At 69.8% G+C, this 20,898-nt stretch overlaps 3 protein-coding genes across 14 annotated transcripts in view; 1 reads left to right on the forward strand and 2 right to left on the reverse strand.

Moving 5' to 3' along the window:
- Nucleotides 1-89: 89 nt before the first annotated feature.
- TRAPPC2L (trafficking protein particle complex subunit 2L) lies at nucleotides 90-1,910 on the forward strand. 3 transcript variants are annotated; one of them, XM_070061919.1, is made up of 5 exons: nucleotides 90-237; nucleotides 592-764; nucleotides 991-1,078; nucleotides 1,170-1,249; nucleotides 1,661-1,910. In XM_070061919.1, exons 1-5 carry the CDS (start codon nucleotides 205-207, stop codon nucleotides 1,704-1,706), a joined length of 420 nt encoding a protein of 139 aa, XP_069918020.1. In that variant the 5' UTR covers nucleotides 90-204; the 3' UTR covers nucleotides 1,707-1,910. The 3 variants fall into 3 exon arrangements, with proteins under 3 accessions (XP_069918020.1, XP_069918021.1, XP_069918019.1); XM_070061920.1 differs by having other exon boundaries at nucleotides 133-237; nucleotides 615-764; XM_070061918.1 differs by having other exon boundaries at nucleotides 165-349.
- Nucleotides 1,911-3,744: 1,834 nt separating this feature from the next.
- PABPN1L (PABPN1 like, cytoplasmic) lies at nucleotides 3,745-6,908 on the reverse strand. 3 transcript variants are annotated; one of them, XM_070061917.1, is made up of 7 exons: nucleotides 6,415-6,901; nucleotides 6,087-6,231; nucleotides 5,851-5,918; nucleotides 4,806-4,912; nucleotides 4,643-4,730; nucleotides 3,973-4,118; nucleotides 3,745-3,845 (listed from the first exon to the last, which is right to left on the reverse strand). In XM_070061917.1, the coding sequence occupies exons 1-7, from the start codon at nucleotides 6,649-6,651 to the stop codon at nucleotides 3,806-3,808; spliced, it is 831 nt and encodes a 276-aa protein (XP_069918018.1). In that variant the 5' UTR covers nucleotides 6,652-6,901; the 3' UTR covers nucleotides 3,745-3,805. The 3 variants fall into 3 exon arrangements, with proteins under 3 accessions (XP_069918018.1, XP_069918017.1, XP_069918016.1); XM_070061916.1 differs by having other exon boundaries at nucleotides 6,087-6,902; XM_070061915.1 differs by lacking the exon at nucleotides 3,745-3,845 and having other exon boundaries at nucleotides 3,992-4,730; nucleotides 6,087-6,908.
- A 6,199-nt stretch (nucleotides 6,909-13,107) lies between these two features.
- Nucleotides 13,108-20,898, reverse strand: part of CBFA2T3 (CBFA2/RUNX1 partner transcriptional co-repressor 3) — a 52,571-nt gene continuing 44,780 nt past the window's right edge. For 6 of the 8 annotated variants that reach the window (XM_070061921.1, XM_070061927.1, XM_070061924.1 and 3 more), the window contains 7 exons: nucleotides 20,673-20,854; nucleotides 20,102-20,328; nucleotides 18,093-18,178; nucleotides 17,355-17,550; nucleotides 17,003-17,071; nucleotides 15,920-16,110; nucleotides 13,108-14,411 (listed from right to left, as the gene is read on the reverse strand). In XM_070061921.1, the coding sequence (XP_069918022.1) occupies nucleotides 14,142-14,411; nucleotides 15,920-16,110; nucleotides 17,003-17,071; nucleotides 17,355-17,550; nucleotides 18,093-18,178; nucleotides 20,102-20,328; nucleotides 20,673-20,854 (1,221 nt within the window). In that variant the 3' untranslated portion in view covers nucleotides 13,108-14,141. The remainder of the gene's footprint in view (nucleotides 14,412-15,919; nucleotides 16,111-17,002; nucleotides 17,072-17,354; nucleotides 17,551-18,092; nucleotides 18,179-20,101; nucleotides 20,329-20,672; nucleotides 20,855-20,898) is intronic. The other 2 variants (XM_070061923.1, XM_070061922.1) reach the window with 2 other exon arrangements.

Here is a 20,898-nt window from a genome sequence, read left to right on the forward strand (position 1 = left end):
GCGGGGCCGCCTCGGGGAGGGCGGGGCGTGCGTCGCGGGGGCGGGGCCGCCTTGGGAAGGGCGGGGCCGCCTCGGGGAGGGCGGGGCGCGTGCTTGGCGGGAGAGGCGGGGCCTGTGTTGACTGAGAGGCGGGCGGGGCGGGGCCTGAGCGGACCGGGGAACCCGGCGCGGGTCACGTGACGGCCCCGGCGTCGGGCCTCCAAGATGGCGGTGTGTATCGCGGTGATCGCCAAGGAGGTGCGTACGCGGCGGGCCGGCGCCGACCTCGTCCCTCCGGGCCCCGGGCGCTCCCTGGGACATGGGCGCGAACAGCACCCCCGGCCCCTGCCTCGGCCGTCCGCCGCTTGAGGTCAGCGCCGCCGCCTCGGACCGCGCCGCGCCCTGTGGGAGCCCTCGGCCGCCGCAGCCGCGCCGAGGCCCGCGAGGTCCGGGCGTGGGGGCCGTGTCCGTTAGGTCCGCGCGAGGAGAGGCCGCGGCGCCGCCACGGGCGGGCTCGGGGACCCGCGGCCGGGGCGGGGGCGAGGCGGCGTCCGGAGGGCCGCCTTCCCGGGGGCGGGTGCTCAGCGTCGGGGCGCCGCCCCTCTCTTGCAGAACTACCCGCTCTACATCCGCAGCACGCCCACGGACAGCGAGCTCGAGTTCCACTACATGGTGCACACGTCGCTGGACGTGGTGGACGAGAAGATCTCCGCCATGGGCAAGGCGCTGGTGGACCAGAGGGAGCTCTACCTGGGGCTGCTCTACCCCACCGAGGACTACAAGGTGTATCTTTGCGCGCACCCGGCGCTGTGCTCACCGGGGTCAGGCAGCGCGGGCCGCTGGGGGGGGGGGGGGCGTGACAGCTGGAGGGGGAGGAGCTGGGCACGTCCGAGCGGGGACCTGTGTCCCGCCCGTGCTGGGACCTGGGCCCAGCCGCCGCCCCTGCCCCGCTCCCACCCAGCCGGGCCCTCGGGCGGCGCCCGCGGCTGTTTTCCCTGACCGGCCCTGCAGGTACGGCTACGTGACCAACTCCAAGGTGAGGTTCGTCATGGTGGTCGACTCCTCCAACACAGCCCTGCGCGACAACGAGATTCGCAGTGTGAGCGGGCCGGGGCCGGGGCCGGGGCGGGGGCGGGGGCGGGCGGGCAGGCGGGCGCGCGGGCGCTGAAGCGCCTCGGGTCCTGTCGCAGATGTTCCGGAAGCTGCATAACTCCTACACGGACGTGATGTGCAACCCCTTCTACAACCCCGGGGAGCGCATCCAGTCGAGGTGGGCCCCGCCCCCTGCCCCGCCCCCTGGCCCTGCAGGTGCGAGGATGAGGGACCCCGCGCCTGTGCCTTCCCTCCCCTGAAACCCCAGGGCTTCGCAGGGCCCGCCCAGGCCCCGCCCGAGGGGGCAGACCCCGTGCAGACCCGCGTGCTGGGGGGGAGCAGCCACCTCGGCGCTGCAGACCCCGCCCGGGGCCTCCCCACGTGTGCCCACCGAGGACGCGCCCTCCTGGCCCTGTGGCTACCTCGGAGCTGGGCGGTGCCCGCGGACACCGGGAGACCCCGCCGCGGGCCCTGGGTGGCCCCTGGGGGCCAGCAGACGGAAGCACCTGGGCACTTCGGGGTGCCCGCGGCGGCAGGGCTGGGGGCCGGGGGCTCCAGGCGGCCTCAGCCGGCGCACTTCTCGTCGCAGGGCCTTTGACAACATGGTGACCTCCATGATGGTGCAGGTGTGCTGAGCCAGGAGCCCGCGGCCACGTGCGCGCTCCCGCCTCTCCCTGGGCGCTCGGACTGCGTGCGCGCTCCCCACCCCGCCTCTCCCTGACCCTTCCCTGACGCGCGTGCAGCGTGCGCGCCCCCAGCCTCGTGCTGAGTGTGACGCCCCGGCCCGCGGGCGCGACCATGGATCCGCTCCCCCACTAAAGGTCTCTGCCCCACTAAAAGTCTCTGAGAAGAATCGGCTTTTTCTCGCGTGCCCCCCAAGCGCAGCGCAGGGTCTGCTGGGAGAGTGCCGGGCAGGGGTGGTGACCGCTGCAGGGCTGTGTGGACCAGCGCCTCTGCTCCTCCGTGGCTTGTGGCCTCCGGGTGGCTGGATGCTGGGGTGGCCTTGGTGAGGTGGGGGGGGTCAGCCTGAGCCCAGTGCTGGCCGGGAGCAGCTGCTCACTCCCCTCACCGGGCAAGGCCCACTCCGTCCTGGACTGGGCTGCCATCACCAGGGCCTGGCCCAACATCTGGACCCAGCCTGCCCTCAGAAGGACCCCCGTGAGGTCTGGAGGGGCCTGTGCACCCTGTCTGGTCAGCTGCCGCCACTGTCCACATCCTGGCTCCGGCGTGGTGCCTCGGCTCCAGGCAGCTGCGACCACGAAACCGTGCAGCGGGGCCAAGCGACTGACTCACCTGGGCCACGGCCACCCTTGCAGGCCACAGACCAGCCCGGGGCCTGGAGTTCAGGGCGGGAACGGCGCTCCAGCCCCTCCCACAGCGCTGCCTGCACAGCACTGCTAGTCCTGGGGACGGCGGGCTGCGGGGAGCCAGGGCCCACCTCCTGGCACCCGGGGCAGGGCGCTGGGACAGGGGACGGCGGACTGCGGGAAGCCAGGGCCCACCTCCTGGCACCCGGGACAGGGGACGGCGGGCTGCGGGGAGCCAGGGCCCACCTCCTGGCACCTGGGACAGGGGACGGTGGGCTGCGGGAAGCCAGGGCCCACCTCCTGGCACCCGGGGCAGGGCGCTGGCGCACAGAAGCAACGCTCTTGGCAGAGACCCTTCCCTGGGGTCCGCGGCACGTGTTGTGCTTGTCCCTGTTTCTTCCTGCTGGAACCCCAGTAAGAGGGCTGGAGCTCCCGGCACTTGGCTTTCCTGGCGTGTAGGAACCACACGAGGGAGTGTTCCTGTGCATTGCCCAGCGGCATTGGGCCTGGAACTGGAGAGGACGGGCGTTTGAAAAAATCTGCCAACCTCGATCAGACAGAAAGGGGAACGCGGCTTGGTCATGGTGTCTCCCTTGGCTACGGACTCCCTGCTGCTCCCTCCACCCCAGGGCTGGGTCCTCGCCCGCAGGACACCCCTCGGGGCCTCCCTCAGTCCCGGGGTGAGGAGCTCGGGCCCCTTGTTAGTGGACAGCCAGGGCATCTCGGCTCTGGGCACAGCCGCCCAGTTCCCCGACTCCTCTGGGCGCTCCTGCCCAGCCTCCAGTCCACAGGGGAGGAGGGGTGGCCTCTCCCGGCTCTGAACGCAGCATGGAGGGCGGCCCTGTCCGCTGTTAGCAGGGGGCACCTCCACTTCCTGGCTGGCAGGGCTACACCCACGACAGGTGCGGCAGGTGCGGACGTGGCAGGCGGCGGACGCAGCCGTAGTCCTTGCGTGCTGTCCACGCTCTGTCAGTTGAGCAGGGGGTGGGGTTCAGCCCCCCCTGTCTGGGACCCACGGCCACACCCATCTGCAGTGTCAGCCCAGAGACACGTGGGCCCATGTCACGCAGTAAGCGGGGAAACCTGGTGTTGCGCTTTTAAAAAATACTCGAATTTAATAAGTTATGCGTTACAATTAAGACATACACATTTCCATTTTTCTGTAAAACGTGTTAGCTGAAGAGCCCACTGACCCAGCAGTCCGGCACCTCCCTCCCGAGGGCCATCAGAGCCCCGAGGCAGGCCCGTGGCCTATGGTCGTAGCTGCCGTGGCTACCAAGGGGTCATCCTCCCACGTGAGCGCCAGGGGGCAGCAGTGGCTCGCCGGACAAGTCTCCCCGCCCCTCACCTCCCTCCCTGCCCGCCACTCAGCACCCGGAGCTGCTGTCAGGCGGTCTGAGAACAGCCCCACTGGAAGTCCGGCTCCTTCAGTACGGCACGAACCACGATGCGGCTCTCCCCCGGCCCCTGCACGGAGACGGCACGGGTGAGCGGGCCAGGGAGCAGTACCCACACGAGGGCTGTGGCCACCAGCTCCCAGGGATGTCTTGCCCACAGCAGGCAGGAGGAGGCGCCCCCACAGGCCCCCACTCACCGGCTCTGCCCGCGGGGCCTGAAGCGGGGGGGCCTGCCCTGGAGGCTGCCGCGGGGGAAGGGTGCAGCCCTGGGGCCGGGGTGCAGCCGCAGGCCCCCGCGGTCTGTGGAGCTGATCCCAGGGAAGTTGGTCCTTTTGGGCAGCACCTGGAGGACCGAAGTCTCAGCTGGCCCCGAGACCCTGTTTGTGAGTCTGCCTCGCCAGGGCTGTCCGAATCCTGCCCCACGGCCGAGTCCAGGACAAAAGCTGCTACCAGGAGGGCTCCCGGGATTTCCCTGCCTGGGCTCACAAGCAGGGTGAGCAGCCTCCAGCCCACAGCCCCTCTGCCTGGAATTTGCAATCCAGAGTCCGCCTTCTAAGCTGGTTGCCACCCTGAGGCTGCCCAGGGCATGGGAGGCCTCACCTCCACCCGCATTCAGAGGCAGGTGTCACCCGCTGAGCCCGGTCCCCTGGAGAGGGGGTCCAGACCAAACCCAGCTCCCGGGGCTGAGGGGCGCGCCCCGCGGTGGCTCCCAGGATGTGATGGACAGGACTCAGGCCGGGCGGCCAAGTGCCCACCCTCCCTGCGCCTGCATTTCCTCCGCTCCCCGGGGCTCATGGGCCAGTGGACAGGAAGTGCCCTGCGCTGCCAAGGACGGCCCCGAGGGACACAGTGGCTCCCAGGACGCACCTTGATGACCCGGCCTCGGAAGACACTCTCGTCCAGCTCCACGGCAGCCTGGGCCGAGCTCTTGGTGGCGAACTCTATGTAGGCATAGCTGGGGGTGGGGGCCGCAGGGTGAGGGCCCGCCTCCGCCTGCACCGCCCGCCCCTGCGCCCAGCCCTGCACTGACCCTTTGGGGTGTCCGGAGAACTTGTCACACAGGATGGTCACGCGGTGGATCTCCCCACAGTGGTTGAAGTAGGCCTCCAGCTCCTCGGCCGTGCCCCCGTAGTCCACCTGGACACAGGCAGGGCACCTGCCGGGTGTGGGGGGCTCTGCAGACAGGCCCCCCCTTCCCTGGGTGTTCTCAGGAAGGAAGGGTGCACAGGCACCAAGAGCAGTCCTCCAGACGGGAGGACGGAGTGGGCCCCCCGAGTGCTTCCTGTGCAGACCCCAGGGCTGGGACCCGGCCCCCGCGGCGTGTGGCGTTTGCTTTTCCTTCAACATTCGTTACTTATTTGAAAGCCGAGCGACAAGAAGGGGCTGGTGGACCTTCCACCTGCTGGTTTGCTCCCCATGGGCCTGCAACAGCCGGGGCTGGGCCAGACTGAAGCCAGGAGCCCCGTCGGTCTCCCACGTGGGTGCAGGGGCCTGAGGACTTGGACCATCCCCTGCTGCCTTCCTAGGCACACGAGCAGGGAGCTGGATCAGAAGTGGAGCAGGGCCGGCACTGGGGCACAGCAGGTTACGCCGCCGCCTGCGGTGCTGGCATCCACATAGGCACCAGTTCAAGTCCCGGCTGCTCCACTTCTGATGCAGCTCCCTGCTCATGTGCCTGGGAAAGCAGCAGAAGATGGCCCGTTCTTGGGCCCCGGCACCCAGGTGGGAGACCCGGAAGAAGCTCCTGGCCCCTGGCTTTGGTCCAGCCCAGGCCCAGCCATTTGGGGAGTGAACCAGTGGATGGAGGACCTCTCTCCCCCTCTGTGACCCCACCTTTCAAGTGGAACAGCCGGGACTCACACCAACACCTCACTGTGGGTGATGGTGATTGATACAAGCAGTGGCTTTGCCCACAGTGCCACACTGCAGGCCCTGCCCCGCCCCCTGGACGCACCTGCCTTTAGGTGCTCACCGCCCCCGTACGCCAGCCCCCCCCCCCCCAGGCAAGGACCCTGGTGTGGCTGCCCTAGGGGTTGGGAGACGCAGGGGACCCCAGCTCACTGCCCGCCACTCACGTTGCCTACATAGATGGATCTGTGGTCAGCCTCCACCTTCTCTTTGGGGGCCCCGGGGAAGGGGCAGCCTGGGGAGAGAGTGGCCTCAGACCCACGGCGCCTCCCAGCTGGGGCTGCTCCTCCGCCCCTGTGTGTGTGGAGAGGCACCCCTGGGGGCCACCAGGTGCGCAGAGGAGGAGCAGCCCAAGCTCACAGGGGCGGGGGGCGGTCGCGTGCCCCGGGCTCTGCACTCCCACCTGAGGTCTTGGTGCCCGGTGGCTGTCTGGCCAGCACGGCCCTGGCGCCCTCCTCCTGCCCGGCCTCGCCCCGTGCTCTGGGCAGCTCTGGGGTGTCCTCCGCCTGCTCCATGGCCCACAGCTTCAGCTTGATGGCCTCCAGCTCCTGCTGACACGCGGCCCAGTCAGCCCGTCCCCACACTGTGGCTTGCCCACGGGCCTCCGCACACCTCTGCCGCCCCGGGGGCCTGCCCTGAGCCCTGTGTCCTGCACAGGCCCCGCCTCCTGGAGGAAGCGGGCAGCCCTCAGCTCTCGGCCGTGTCCCCGCCGTGTGCCGTGCAGCTGTTACCTGGTCAGGCGCCGGGCACTCGGCCAGGTGCTCCGGCTCCAACAGAGACAGCAGGAAGCCAGCGTCATCCTCCGCGTCCCCTTCCTTCCCCTCCCGCTGCCCCCCACCTGGCCCCGCTGGGGTCTTCTCAGTGCTGCCCCAGGCCCCCCAGCCCTGAGCCTCGGGGTCCGAGGAGACCATCTGCAGCCAGGCCTCGGTGGGCGGGGGGAAGAGCGCACGGTTCAGGAAAGGCCACATGGGAGCACGGAGGGCGGGAGCAGGTGCAGCCGGCTCGCTCTCCTCCACGGCCGCACCTGCCCGGCCCTGCTGGGTTTTAAGCTCTTCCGCCCAGGCCAGCTGCACCCACTAGAGCCCCAGAAAGGCCTGGGGCCGAGGGCCGAGCTTCGCGAGCGCCCCCTTCCGCCCCTGGAGGGCCTGCAGGGCACCCGCGCGGGGAGGGGCTGGGGGCTGGGCTCGCTTCCCTCCAGGTGTGCAGAGCAGGAGGCACGGCTTCCGGTCCCCGGGCTCCCAGGGTCTGTGCTGCCAAGGGAACGGCTTCAGCACAGGCTGGGCTGGGTCCGGGCCCTGTGGCTCCCCTGGTTTGGGCCACGTATGGTGACAGCTGCTGAGACGCCGGGCGCTTTCGCATGGATGCCATTGGCAGAAGTCCCCTGCCCTTGGCCACTGCTGGCCTGTCCCTCACTGCACCCTGGAGGGCCACCTCGCCCCGGCCCGCCCCTGCGAGTCTGTGGATGCTGGGCCTGCCCTGCGTGGCCCCTGGGGGTTTGGTGCTGGAGAGGGGAGGGAGAGCCCAGCTGTGAACCCTGCAGCAGGGGCCAAGGCCATGGCCCCAGGTGACCCTGGGCCCCTGTCCCCACCGCCCCTCCTGGCTTGCTCACTGTGCTGGGCCGTGTTCTCGCTTCCAAAGGGACCATTGGGGCCCACTTGGCCCAGGAGCAGGGACTGTTCCAGGCACTCACACTCCCAGGAGGAACAATCCACGGGAAATGGCTCCTGTCCAGGGCTGCCGCCTCCAGGAGGCCTCCCTGGGCTGCTCCCCCACCATGAGCGGCCGCTGCGCCTGGCCTCTCCCTCTGTCACTCTTGTCAGTCACCCTTCTCGGGCCTCCCTGCCAGTGTCCTGGTCTGCACAGGAGGCAGGGTGGTCAGTGGGCCAGGCCTGGCTGGACGAGGAGGGGCCCAGCGGCTGCTGTCCTCCTGTTAGGGCAGGCCAAGTGCCCGCCCCGTGTGCCTGGACCCTGGGTTCAGCTTCCATGTGGAGGGCAGGACACAGCGGCAGGCCGCGTCCAGGCCAAGACTGGCTGGAGTTGGGCCCAGCCCCTGGCCGGCTCCCCTCTGAGCTCAGCATCTACAGTGGAAAAACCGAGTCATCGCTGCCCCATGTGGAGACGGCTGACACCGGGCTGGCTGTTCCAAGCTGCCATGCAGGACACATCATGTCCCTGGCCCGAGCCCCCTCCTCCAGGCAGCCCCAGCCCCACCTGGCCCCAACTGACGGGAGCGGCCCTGAGGCAGGACACCAGGCTGCAGCACGCTCCTCGTGGGACAGGGACCCCCATGCCAAGTCCACTCAGTGCTGTGTCCCCCAAGGGCCGTGTCCCCCAGTGCTGTGTCCTCCAGGGCCATGTCCCCCAGGGCCCATGTCCCCCAGGGCCGTGTCTCCCAGGGCCCGTGTCCCTCAGTGCCGTGTCCCTCAGGGCCGTGTCCCCCAGTGCCGTGTCCCCCAGTGCTATGTCCCTCAGTGCCGTGTCCCCCAGGGCCCATGTCCCCCAGTGCTGTATCCCCCAGGGCCCATGTCCCCCAGTGCTGTGTCCCCCAGGGCCGTGTCCCCCAGTGCTGTATCCCTCAGTGCCGTGTCCCCCAGTGCCGTGTCCCTCAGTGCTGTGTCCCCCAGGGCCGTGTCCCCCAGTGCTGTGTCCCCCAGGGCCGTGTCCCTCAGTGCTGTGTCCCCCAGTGCCGTGTCCCCCAGTGCTGTGTCCCCCAGGGCCGTGTCCCCCAGTGCTGTGTCCCCCAGGGCCGTGTCCCTCAGTGCTGTGTCCCCCAGTGCCGTGTCCCTCAGTGCTGTGTCCCCCAGTGCCGTGTCCCCCAGTGCTGTGTCCCTCAGTGCTGTGTCCTCCAGGGTCCTGTGTCCCCCAGGGCCCGTGTCCCCCAGTGCTGTGTCCCCCAGTGCTGTGTCCCCCAGGGCCGTGTCCCCCAGTGCTGTGTCCCCTAGGGCCTGTGTCCCCCCCAGTGCTGTGTCCCCCAGGGCCCCGTGTCCCCCAGTGAGTGGCCCCGAGCCAGTACATGTTCAGGCAGGGGATCAGGCCCAGAGCCATCAGGGTCCTCGCTGAGGTCCAGGGCTGTCCAGGCCTCCCCAGGGGCACCACGGTTGAATGCTGACCGCAGCTGCCCAGGGGGGCAGTAGCTGTGGGCACGGAGCCTGGGCTCTCGCGGTGCCCCGGTGCCCAGCTGCTGCTTCCCCGGGACGCACCCCCACAGCCTCCTGCCTGGCGCCGAGCACCCGACAGGTGTCGTGAGCGACGTGTGACTCGGACCCAAGGACGGGCTTTCTCTCAAGGTGAGGGGCCTGGTCACCACCGTCCCAGCTCCACGGTCAAACTCCGGACACGGTGGGCGGGGCTGGCAGTGGCTACACGGCCAGGGATGCGGCGCTCGGGAGGGAGACCCCGGCCTCTGGGTTCGGCTCCTTTGTGGATTTCTGGAAAGAAGAGGACGGGAGTGAATCCGTTCCCAGCCCCCGGGCGGGGAGCACCTGTGCCAGGGCCAGCAGAACCGGAGGCGTCCATGAGGCAGGTGCCTGCCACCATGATAGTAACCCCGGGGCCTTGTCCCAGGCCACATCAAGTTACGTCACCACGGTGGAGCCCGCTGCACAGGTGGGAGGGAGGCCCTGGGGGTGGGGACAGGCACCAGGGCCCAGGAACACTGCCCCCCCCCCCCCCGCAGTAGGACTCAGCTGGGACCCCTGGAGAGCTGGGGGAGGCCACACTGCGCCGGGCACTGAGCTCTGGGACCTGGTGGGGGCAGCCCCATCCGTGTCGGGGTCCCGCCAAGGAATGCACCCACCCTAAGCAGCGGCCCCGCTGCAGAGCCCTGAATAGGTGTGCGGCCGCCTGTCCCCGGCCCCCGGTCTCACCAGGCAGGGGCTAGGCCGCTGGCCCCGTCCACCCTCCAGACCAGCAGCAGGACCGCGTGTCCCTGCTGGTGTTTGGAGCAGGCCTGGACCCACACAGGAGGCCACCTTCAGGGCAAGTGGCAGCGAAGGCCGTGCAAGGGCTCAGTCGTGGGCCAAACCAGAGGAGGGGTAGGGACGCATGGGTGCCGTGCACTGGGGCCCTGGTGAAGGCAGCTGGGAGAGCACTGGGGGTCAGGCGCGTGGAGGGTGGACGGGCCAGGAGGAGGGTGCCTGACAGCTTAGGCCAGCGGCAGGGGCACCGGGCAGGGCTCAGGTGCGGACGGAGGATCTATTTGGTGAGTGAATCGAGAGCTCTTCCTGACCCCTGTCCACTCCACTTGTCCCTCCCGGGCCTCTGCACGTGTCCTGGGAGCCCTCCATCCTCCACCCCTGCCCCAGGCCTCTGCACATGTCCTGAGAGCTGGCCCCTCCATCCTCCACCCCTGCCCCGGCCCCCAGGCCTCTGCAGGTGTCCTGAGAGCTGGCCCCTCCATCCTCCACCCCTGCCCCGGCCCCCAGGCCTCTGCAGGTGTCCTGAGAGCTGGCCCCTCCATCCTCCACCCCTGCCCCGGCCCCCAGGCCTCTGCACGTGTCCTGGGAGCCCTCCATCCTCCACCCCTGCCCTGGCCCCCAGGCCTCTGCACGTGTCCTGGGAGCTGGACCCTCCATCCTCCATCCTCCACCCCTGCCCCAGCCCCCAGGCCTCTGCATATGTCCTGGGAGCCCTCCATCCTCCACCCCTGCCCCGGCCCCAGGCCTCTGCATATGTCCTGGGAGCCCTCCATCCTCCACCCCTGCCCCGGCCCCAGGCCTCTGCATATGTCCTGGGAGCCCTCCATCCTCCACCCCTGCTCCGGCCCCCAGGCCTCTGCACCTCTCTGAAGACGTCCGCCTGTCCCTGCCCTGGCCTATGTCCACGTGTGGAAGGGGAGCCCTGGTGTCTGCTGATGTCAGGCCACAGGACGCCTGCCACCACAGGGACCACACGCCCCTGAGGACGAGGCCAGCCTGGCTCCGGGCGGGAGGGGACAGCAGAGGAGAGCTGGGCCAAGCTCACGCCCCAGGGGCGCTGTCCAGAAGGCAGGCAGGGGCCGGAGCTGCTGGCTGCCCCCAGGCCAGCACGGCCTCCTGTCTGGTTTTGGCTTGGTTGGGGGCAGGCTCTGGGGTGGCAGGGTCTCGTGGAGCGGGGAGGGTGAAGGCAGCCCTCTCCCAGCCATGGGCGTGAGGCAGCCCCTCTCCCGCTCTGGGACCGTGAGAAAAGCTGTGGCAGGGACAGACCCCAGGCGAACAGGGCCTGTCCACAGGCATGGACCCCATGCAGGTCTGCTGGCCGTGGGGCCAGAGCAGCGATGCACGGCGAGGCCAGCTCCCAGAGTACGGGGGGGGGGGGCAGCGCCTTCCTCAGAGCCCCCGCTCCCTCCAGGCCAGCTCCCAGAGCAAGGGGGGGGGGCCCAGCGCCTTCCTCGGAGCCCCCGCTCCCTCCAGGCCAGCTCCCAGAGCACGGGGGGGGGGGCAGCGCCTTCCTCGGAGCCCCCGCTCCCTCCAGGCCGGCTCCCAGAGCACGGGGGGGGGGCAGCGCCTTCCTCGGAGCCCCCGCTCCCTCCAGGCCAGCTCCCAGAGCACGGGGGGGGGGTGGTGCCAGCGCCTTCCTCGGAGCCCCCGCTCCCTCCAGGCCAGCTCCCAGAGCACGGGGGGGGGGGGCAGCGCCTTCCTCGGAGCCCCCGCTCCCTCCAGGCCGGCTCCCAGAGCACGGGGGGGGGGGCAGCGCCTTCCTCGGAGCCCCCGCTCCCTCCAGGGCGGCTCCCAGAGCACGGGGGGGGGGGCCCAGCGCCTTCCTTGGAGCCCCCGCTCCCTCCAGGCCAGCTCCCAGAGCACGGGGGGGGGGGCCCAGCGCCTTCCTCAGAGCCCCCGCTCCCTCCAGGGCAGCTCCCACTGCAAACCGCGCCCCCCATCCACCTGTGCCGGCTCCAGGCTGCGCATCAAGCCAGGCCTCTGCAGTCCTCAGGGTGACCTCCCAGTGGGGGTCACTGCCGGCCAAGGGCAGCCTGCAGGGCTGCTGCTCCCTACCCCCTGCTGTGGCCCGTTCCCTGGAGGCCGGTCTGGCTGGACTCAGCCGGCGGGACACGCTGCTGTGCCCAAGGGGCACGGGGCGGAGTCTGAGTGAGCCAGGGGGCAAGGGCCGGCTAGCTAGCGCCCACAGAGCAGGCTCCTCCCCAGGCCGGGGCGCCCACCAGCACTACCTCGGAGGCCTGGTGTTATCTGGAGCCTGCTGCCTGACTGCCCGGCCCACCCTAGGGCCCGGGAGCGGATGGGGCTGAACAGGGCAGAGGCGGGAACAGGTGAGGGCGTCACCCTCTGAGGGATGCAGGTGCAGGCCGGGGTCGACTGTGTATTAGACGGCTCAGCACGTGAGCCATGAGCGGCTGGGGCGGGACCTGCAGAGCCGGAGAACGGGGAAGACAAACCCGGCCACGGGACCACGGCGGGAGCTCCTGGGAACCTCGTACGCTCCCCGGCTTCTCTTAATGCTTTTATTTGGCAAACACCTCTTCTTCATCATCTTCATCATCAACACGAGCATTTGGACCTCTGTGGAGACTATGTACATTCACATTGCCCCGCGGCCGGGCCGGGCCGGGCCGGGCCGGAACCTCGCGCCTGCCCAGGCCTGGGCTCCTTCACCTTTGTTTGCTGAGGGCGCGGGCTGGGCTGTGGGCGGGAAGCGCCCGGGGAGGCCTGGCGGAGGGGGCGCCGGGGCTGCTCCGTCGTAGTAGTCTCCTGCTGTCTCAAGTCTGGGGGGAGACAGACACGGGCCGGCAGTGACGGGCTCAGGCGGAGGCCAGCCGCGCGGAGACGAGGTAGCCGGGACTGCGGGCGGCGCTCGGCGCGGCTGCCACCTCCTCTGGGGTGACAAGCACCCGACCACAGGCCAGCCATGGTCTTGTCCGGAAGTCGGTGTTCTGGGAAAACATGGCAGCACTTTCTTCACAAGTGGAAAATGAAATATGGCGGCCAGAGAGGGTGTGAGGCACACGCGTGGACACAGGGGCACACGTGTGGACACAGCCACAGCACCCGGCACACGGGGGCACATGCGTGGACACACAACCACAGTGCCTGGCACATATGTGGACACACAGCCATGGCAGCTGGCACACACGTGGACACAGCCACGGTGCCCAGCACACACGGGGGCGGCCGTGGACACACAGCCATGGTGCCTGGCACACACGGGGGTGGCCGTGGACACAGCCATGGCACCCCGGAGATGCGGGGGCAGTTATGGGCACAGCAGTGGTGTCTGGCACACAAGAACACATGTACGGACACACAGCCACGGTGCCTGGCACACACAGGGTGGCCGTGGACACAGCCACGGTGCCTGGCACACACAGGGTGGCCGTGGACACACAGCCACGGTGCCTGGCACACACAGGGTGGCCGTGGACACAGCCACGGTGCCTGGCACACACAGGGTGGCCGTGGACACAGCCACGGTGCCTGGCACACACAGGGTGGCCGTGGACACACAGCCACGGTGCCTGGCACACACAGGGTGGCCGTGGACACAGCCGTGGCATCCCGACACAAGGGCACAGGAGCGGACACAGCCCCGGCACCTGGCACACACGGGGGCGGCCGTGGGCACAGCCACGGGGCCTGGGGCACGGAGGCACACGTGTGTGGCCGGCCAGCCTGGCTGGCTCACCAGCCTTTCCCCAACGCACTGGGAAGAAACGAGACGCTGCTTTGTTGGGCAAAACCCTCCCCAGCTCCAACAGCCCAGCGGCCCGCAGTCACGAGAAGGGGAGGCGGAGAGGAGGCGGCGGACCCGGGCGGCCCGGGCGGCGCGGGAGAAGCTTTGGCAGTGACGCGAGGCTCGGCTCCGACGCCCGCGTGTGCTTTTTGGGTTCCTGTGGGCGGAGGTGTGTCCGGTGTCCTTGGCTGGCTAGCGGGCAAGGTAGTGTACAGGTGCGCTTCCTTCTCTTTCGTAAAAAAACTTTTTGGATTCTTACTTAAAGCCAAGAGTGTGACGTCGGAGGGGAAGATCTGAAAGCCGAAAGGGCGCGCGGGCTGGAGGTCGAAGTCTTCGCCCGGTGGCCCCAGCGGGCGGCGGGAGCGACACCGGGCCCGGGGCTCCGGCCAGGAAGGGGCGGTCTTGTTCCCACCCCCGGTTCTCGTTCATTTCTGAGTAGCTCTTTTGCCAACAAAACTCCAAAAACTTCTTTGCTGAAAATATATACGCCACCGAGTGGGTTTCTTCTTTACAAAGAAAGCATAGGAAAGTCACAAAGATAGAAAAGAGAGAGGCGGAGACAGGGGAGCAGGGGAGCCGGGGCCGGCAGTCCCCCGGCTCCGCTAAAGCTGTCGCGGGTTTCTGAGGCTGCGGAGGGGTCGGAGGTCGTGGTGTGAGGTCGGCAGGTCGCTGGGGAGGCCGCCCGGGGCGCAGGCTCCTTGGCTCTGGGTCCCTTTGGACGGAAACAGCAGCAGAGACTCCCGTGGACTCCCCAGGGCCGGGCAGGCTGCGGGGCGTGGCGGCGGGGCCCGGAGGGTCAGCGGGGCACGGCTGCGTCCAGGGTGCTGGGCGGCCCGGGGGAGCCGGGGCGGGAGGGCCCTGCAGAGCCGGCCTCGCCGGGGCTGGCGGAGGCGTCGGGCTGCGCGGGCAGCGGGTCGGCCACCACGGCCGCGGGGCCCTGCAGGCTCTGGCCGCACACATGGTGGTGCTTCTCCCAGTCCTTGTGCTGGCAGAAGGAGCCGCAGTAGCGCGCCACGTTACAGCCGCTGCACGTCTCGCTGGCCTTGCGCCCGCAGTTCCAACAGCTCTGGGGAGGGACAGAGGCCATCGTCAGGGCCCCGCTGTACGCACAGCCCCCCGACCCTGCCCTGTGTGGGTGTCACGGGGCGAGGGAGCACGGAGCTCTCCAGCCCGGGGGACTCAGACGCAGGCCCTGGGGGACAGTCGCACGTAGCCCACCCACGAGGGCTCACTGGCTCACAGGACGGCCGCCCCTCCATCCCAGGCAGAGCCCAGGGCTCCCCTGGGCGGGGCTCTAGCTGCCCCTGGGATGTGCGGCAGCCCCGGTGCCGGGCAGCGAGATGGCATCAGGCATGGCATGCCTAGCCCCAGGTGCCGGGGTGTAGGGGCTCTGGGTCCTGGGGCCGGCATAGCAGCTAAAACCACTGCTTGCAACGCCAGCATCCCCCGTGTGCACCTGTGTGAGTCCGGCTGCTCCCCACTAGTGCACCTGGGAAGGCGGATGACGGCCCCGCCCCCCACGGAGGAGACAAGAGGCAGCTCCGGGCTCCCGGCTTCCGCCTGGCCCAGCCCTGGCTGCTGAGGCCATCTGGGGAGTGGACCGGAGGACGGGAGATCTTTCTTTTTCCTTCTGTCACACTGCCGTTCAAATTCATCTTTTTAAGGTTTATTTATTTCCTTATTTAAAAAGCAGAGTCAAGGAGAGAAGAGAGACAGAAAGACCTCCCATGCACTGGCTCATGGGCCAATATGAAACCTGGAGCCAGGAGCTCCATCCGGGTCTCCCACACGGGGGCGGGGGCCCAAGCACTTAGGCCGTCTTCCACTGCTGTCCCAGGTGCAACAGCAGGGAGCTGGACAGGAAGTGGAGCAGCCGGGACTAGAACCGGCGTCCATATGGGATGTCAGCGCTGCAGACGGCGGCTTAACCGGCTGCACCACAGCATCAGCCCCAACAAATAAATCTTAATTAAAAAAAGACAAAAAACCAGGGGCCCCGTGAACCTCCACCCCCCACCCAGGTGCCGCCCCAGCCACCTGGCCCCTGAGCTGTCCCCGAGCTGCCCCGCCGGGTGCGCGTCTGGGGCCTCTGCCAGGAGGTGTGGCAGACACCGGCGCGGCCCTCCCTCTTGTGTGGCCGCCCCTGCATATGGGGCTGCTCTCTGCTCCCAGGCGGGGGCCAGCTCCACATGGCCGTTGGCTGTTGGCAGCCCTGGGGCTGCACAGACCCAGGAGTCTCCTGCTCCTCGTCCCCTGGGGCTGGCACGCAGGGCTGGGAGGTCCGAGACGTCCCTGGACCTGGCTGATCCCTGCCCCCAACGGCTCTGCCAGCCGAGAGGGAGAGGGGTTGGGTAGGGGCCCCTGTGCCCTTGGCTAACCCAGCCAGCTCGTGTGCACCGGGGGCCAGGCAGCTCTCCCCAGCCTCCTGCCTTCACAGGTTAGGGAGGAACGCGGCTACGGGTCAGCACCAGCCCTGCCTCCGGCTCCCAGTTTTCCGACCTGCACAGACGGCTCGGCAGGTGCCTACAGGGACCAGGCTGCACGCCGAGACGGAGGCGCGGTGGGCGACCCTACCTCGCTGGAGTCCTCCTGCTGGTTGACAACGGTGAGCGCGTCCTCCGAGGCCTGCCGCCTGGCCTCGGCCAGTGCCCGCTCCATCTTGGCGCGCTCCGTGGTGATGAGCTCGTGGGCCTTGCGTTCTGCGTCCGACACGGCCTTCTGCAGCTCCGACATGGCCTGCCGCTTCACCTCGTTCACCGCCTCCTCTGCAAAGGGCGCAGGCCGTCAGCCGGGCCCCCCATGCCCTGCCTGGGGCGGCCTGCATGCAGCTGTGTGCTTGTGCAAGTCCACGCCAGGCACATCCGTGCACGCGGGCCTGTGCGAGGGGTGCGTGTCCCAGGCACACGTGTGCGGATGCGTCGCAGCCCTGGGCGGGTGGCAGCTGGACCCACCGGGGGGCCGACCTGGCATTCCCAGCTCAGGGCGGGGCTCCACAGCCCTGCCCAGGTCAGCCTGTCTTCCCTTGGCCCTGACCACAGCCGCGCAGACACGCCCGCCCGGGGCCCCTGCAGCCTTCTGCCCACTCAGCGTCTGAGGCCTGCACTCACAGACCCCCTGCCGGGTGGCCTGACTGGAGCGGTCAGCACAGGTGCGCGTGCACGCAGGAAGCCCTGGGCACGCCGATTCCACCTCCACTGCTGGGCACGTGGAGACCCCACGTCTGCTGCCCGGCCCTGCCCAGCGGCCAGCAGTGTCAATGCGGAGGCCAAGGGCACACACCCAGGGTCCACAGACTGGCCTGGGCCGATGCACTCTTGTCCCCACAGCCCCTGAGTACACGGAGGCCTGCCTCAGTTTACCCGGCAGCACTGTCCTTACACTGTGGCGTGGGGAGGGCCGGGAGGGTGGCAAGACGCCCGAGCCTGAGTATCTGCTCACTGTGGGGAGGGCCGCTGTGCCGTGGGTGAGGCCTGGACCCCTACCCCGACACCCCGTCCTGCCTGGGGACAGAGCGGGGGGCCGAGGATCCGGCCGGGGCCCCACTCTGTCCTGAAGGTCCCGGGGCACCTCCCCTCCCTTGCACCTCTCGTGGAACGCCCCCAGGTGCCCGTGAGCCGGGGCCCCAGCTCTGCCCCGCCGACACCGCCGGTCACTCACCAGCCTTCCTCCAGATGTCTTCAGGCATGTAACTGGACAGGGCCCTGGGCGGGAACTCACGGGGCACGTCTGCAACACAGGGGCCAGCGCCGCTTGCAGGGGCCTCCTGGAGGGCGGGGCCGAGCTGTGCTGCCCCCGGAGAGGAGCCCCCGGTGCCCGTGAGCAGCCTCAGCAAGGGAGGGGCCCAGGCTGGGGACGCAAGCCAGCCCAGCTCCCGAGTTTCTCATCAAGATGGCTGAAGGAGGACCCGGGCCGCCTGGCGGGAGGGGGTGGGGCGGTGCCTTCCCAGGGCCCGCCCACGCTCCCTGCTGCACCTGCCCCCCAGGCGCCCCTGTCCTGCCTTGCTGCCCACCTAGCTGAGACCCCTCGGGGCCGGCGGAGCTGCCGAGGGGCTGGGCGGCGGCAGTGGCCGGGCCCTTGAGGTCCTGGGCGTCGCTGCAGCGTCGGATCCAGTGGTGCAGCTCCTCGCGGTCGGCCTCCTGGCACCGGCGCAGCACCGTGAGCGAGCGCCGCGTCTTCTCCACCATGTCCATGATGCAGTTCAGCAGCTGCGGGCGGCGGGGCGGGGGCGCCTTTAACACCCGGGGAGGCCGGTGCACCCCCGCCCGACCAGAGCCCTGGAGAGGCCGGGGAGGCCCCTCCCGGCAGGGACACTGCCTCCGCCAGAGAACAGCCGGGCAGCCGGGGCTCCAGGGCCCCAGGGCCTGCAGTCGCCAGCACCTGTGGCCACGGGGTGTCCACGCGGGGCGGGGATCAGGACACGCCCCTGGAGCCTGGGCTCCCTCCCGGGGAGAAGAGGGTGAGGGATGAGGCTGAAGGTGGCATCTCGAGGGCTGCCCACTCCCAGGCTGAGCCCCCCCCCCCCGGCTCTGAGGCTGCAGCCCACCCCAGGGTGCGGGCATCCTGCCCCATGAGGCCCCAAGAGCTGTGTTCCCCAAGAAGACTCAGGCTCCAGCCCTAGGAAGAGCTGCAGAGCGGGAGGGGAGGGGCCCGGCCCCCGGCACTCGGCACTCGTGGGGAGCGGAGGAGAGTGGGGCAGCCCGGCCTCCCCGCCCCTGGCCCCGCCCCTGGCCCCGCCCCTGGCACTCACCCCGTTGAGGTGCTTCCACTGCTCCGCCCACTCGCGCTCCGTGAGCCTGTGGTCAACCACATCTCCCTGCCGCGCCACGGGCACTGCTGCGGGGGGAGGGTGCGTGCTTAGGCCCCGCCCAGGCCCCTCTCCCTCTGCTGCTGCCCCTGGGGAGGGGGTCCAGGCTGGGGCTCAGCGCTGGGGAGGGAGACAGACCCCGCCTCGAGCCTGGTTCTGTCCCCGCCCCTCCCTGCCTCCGGGCCGCCAGCCCGGCCCCTCTGCTCCTGCCCCACAGACCCGACAGCACAGTGAGGGGCCCGGCTCCCATGCTCGCCCAGCTGGTAGGCTCCTGGTGTCCCCGAAACCCGGGTCACATCCTTGCTCCCAGCAGCCCCTGCCCACGAGGGTCAGCGGGCGGGGCGGGCGGCATGTCCCCGCCCCAGCACGGCCCCCGGGACCTTGGCCCCCATCTGAGCATTCTGTGCCTTGCCCTGCCCGCCTCTGGGGGTGCAAGAAGAGGGAGGAGCCCCAAGCCGGGATCCCGGGAGCTGCAGCTGGGCCTTGGTGCCTATTCATTTATTTATATTTGTGGGGGGAGAGGGTGGGAGGTGTCCCACCCACAGGCTGAGGCCGGGAGCCAGACCCCCGTTCTGGTCTGGACCCAGGCGCTGGAGCCGGCACCGCTGCCTCCCAGGACGTGCGCTGGCAGGAGGCTGGGTGAGACGCAGAGGCCGGACTCCAACCCAGAGACGCGGTCACAGGGGCCGTGGCAGCCACAGGCTTTCTCCCTGTCCTAGCGTGGCTCCGGGGAGGGTCTACTTTCCCATCTCATAGAGGCTGGGAAAGGGGGCTCATTTGCCCAAGCCGGGGGTGGCGTCCTTGGCTGCCCCGTGGCGCTCCAGGGCCCCCCTTCCCCGGGGGGCACCGAGGTGCGAGCGACATCGCACAGGGGCTCCCTGGGAATTCCTACCTCCAGGGAGTCCCTGCCCCGGTCACCCCCAGCCTCAAGCCAGGCTTCCCGGGGGCTGAGGTCTCTCTTCCTTGGCTTCCCTTCGCCCCTGAAGATCTCCCCGCCCCCAAACTGCAGAAAGCAGAGGGGGAGCACGGGGCCCTGCACCTCCGCCTGCCGCCTGCCCGGCCGCCTGCGCACCGCCCCAACCAAAATAGAGTCTGAGACCTGGGACAGCTGGCGTTTATTTCTGCATTAGCAGCAGCGGGTGGGAATTAGCACCTGCCTGACCCCGCGGTGGCGAGCCAGACGCTGTCACCTGCCGCCTGGGCCCCGGCCCCGGAGGTTTTCACAGGGTGGGGGCAGGGAGGTGGCCTCCGCTGACCCTGCCGCTGGTCCCTGCAGTGCCTGGACCCTGAGACACAGGGCTGCCCCAGGACAGAGGCTGAGAGGTAGCTTCCCCACAGAGGCTCCCGGGCAGGCTTGGCCATGCCTCCCTCCTCTGACCTGGGCACGGCTCAGCCAGGGCCTCCTCCCTCTGACCTGAGCATGGCTCAACCAGGGCCTCCACATTGACCTGGGCACGGCTCAGCCAGGGCTCCTCCCTCTGACCTGGGCACGGCTCAGCCAGGCCTCCCCTCTCAGACCTGGGCACAGCTCAGCCAGGCCTCCTCCCTCTGACCTGGGCACGGCTCAGCCAGGCCTCCCCTCTCAGACCTGGGCACAGCTCAGCCAGAGCCTCCTCCCTCTGACCTGAGCACAGCTCGGCCAGGGCCTCCACTCTCTGACCTGGGCGCAGCTCAGTCAGGGCCTCCCTTCTCAGAATTGGGCACGGCTTAGCCAGGCCTCCCCTCTCAGCCCCGGGCACGGCTTGGCCAGGGCCTCCCCACTCTGACCTGAGCATGTCTTGGCCAGGGCCTCCTCCCTCTGACGCGGGGCCAGTTCCCAGCTCCCATCTCCTCCAGGCCTTTCCTGGACAGCCTGGCCCCGGCAGCCACAGGTGTGCACAGCTGCGATGCCCCCGCACACTCAGGCTCGCACCCGGGGGCACACGTGTCCACCCCACCCCCGCACTGCTCACCCAGCTGCCGATGGCGCTCCCGCAGCTCCCGGGCGTCAGCAGGGCGGTAGGCGTCCCGGAAGCGGTGGGCCATGGCCATGTCCTCCAGGCGGTAGTGTGGGGGAGGGGGGGTGGGGTGGGGCAGCCCGTTGCTGGGGCTGTAGCGCTGGGCTGGGCTCAGGGTGCACGTCCGCTTGCTGATGTGGTCAGGGGGCAGTGGGTCACGGTCCGACCCGTTTTCTTTGGTCCTGGTGCAGAAAGCAGATAGGGGGTGGTTACGGGGGACGTGGAGACTGAGACAGGCCCCACATTGGCCCAAGCCAGCGCCCCCTGCTTCTGAGGCCCGCCACGGCCCAGGCCTGACCCTCAGGCCTGGGAGAGGCGACACAGAGCTCTGGACAGCAGCAGGGCCTGGACTCCAGGGTGCTCGGGGTCCCGGGGGAGGGGCCAGCCCGTTTCTGCCAGACGGCCGGCCCCTGCTTCTCCCCGGCCCCCCGGGGACGGGGCATCCCAGCCCGTTCCCAGCCCGCCGGCCGGCTGCCGCGGCCCCAGGGCGCTCCCTGCCTCCCCGCCGGGCCGCCGGGCGCAGCACCTGTCGGGGGTCCTCCTCTTGCCGTTCTCGTTGACCTCCAGCAGGGGCTCGGAGGAGTCGGCGGGGCAGGCGGCACTGGCGTCCCACAGGAGCCGCTCGTGCTGGGCCAGGTACTGCGCGGGCGTCTGCTGGGCCAGGCGGGCGCAGTGCAGGAGCTCCCGCTGCAGCAGGGGCAGGTTCGCCTGTGAGCAGCGGAAGAGGGCTCGTGCAGGTCCAGGGGGCCGGG

Source organism: Oryctolagus cuniculus, chromosome 18 (assembly GCF_964237555.1).
Source record: "Oryctolagus cuniculus chromosome 18, mOryCun1.1, whole genome shotgun sequence".
NCBI lineage: Eukaryota > Metazoa > Chordata > Mammalia > Lagomorpha > Leporidae > Oryctolagus > Oryctolagus cuniculus.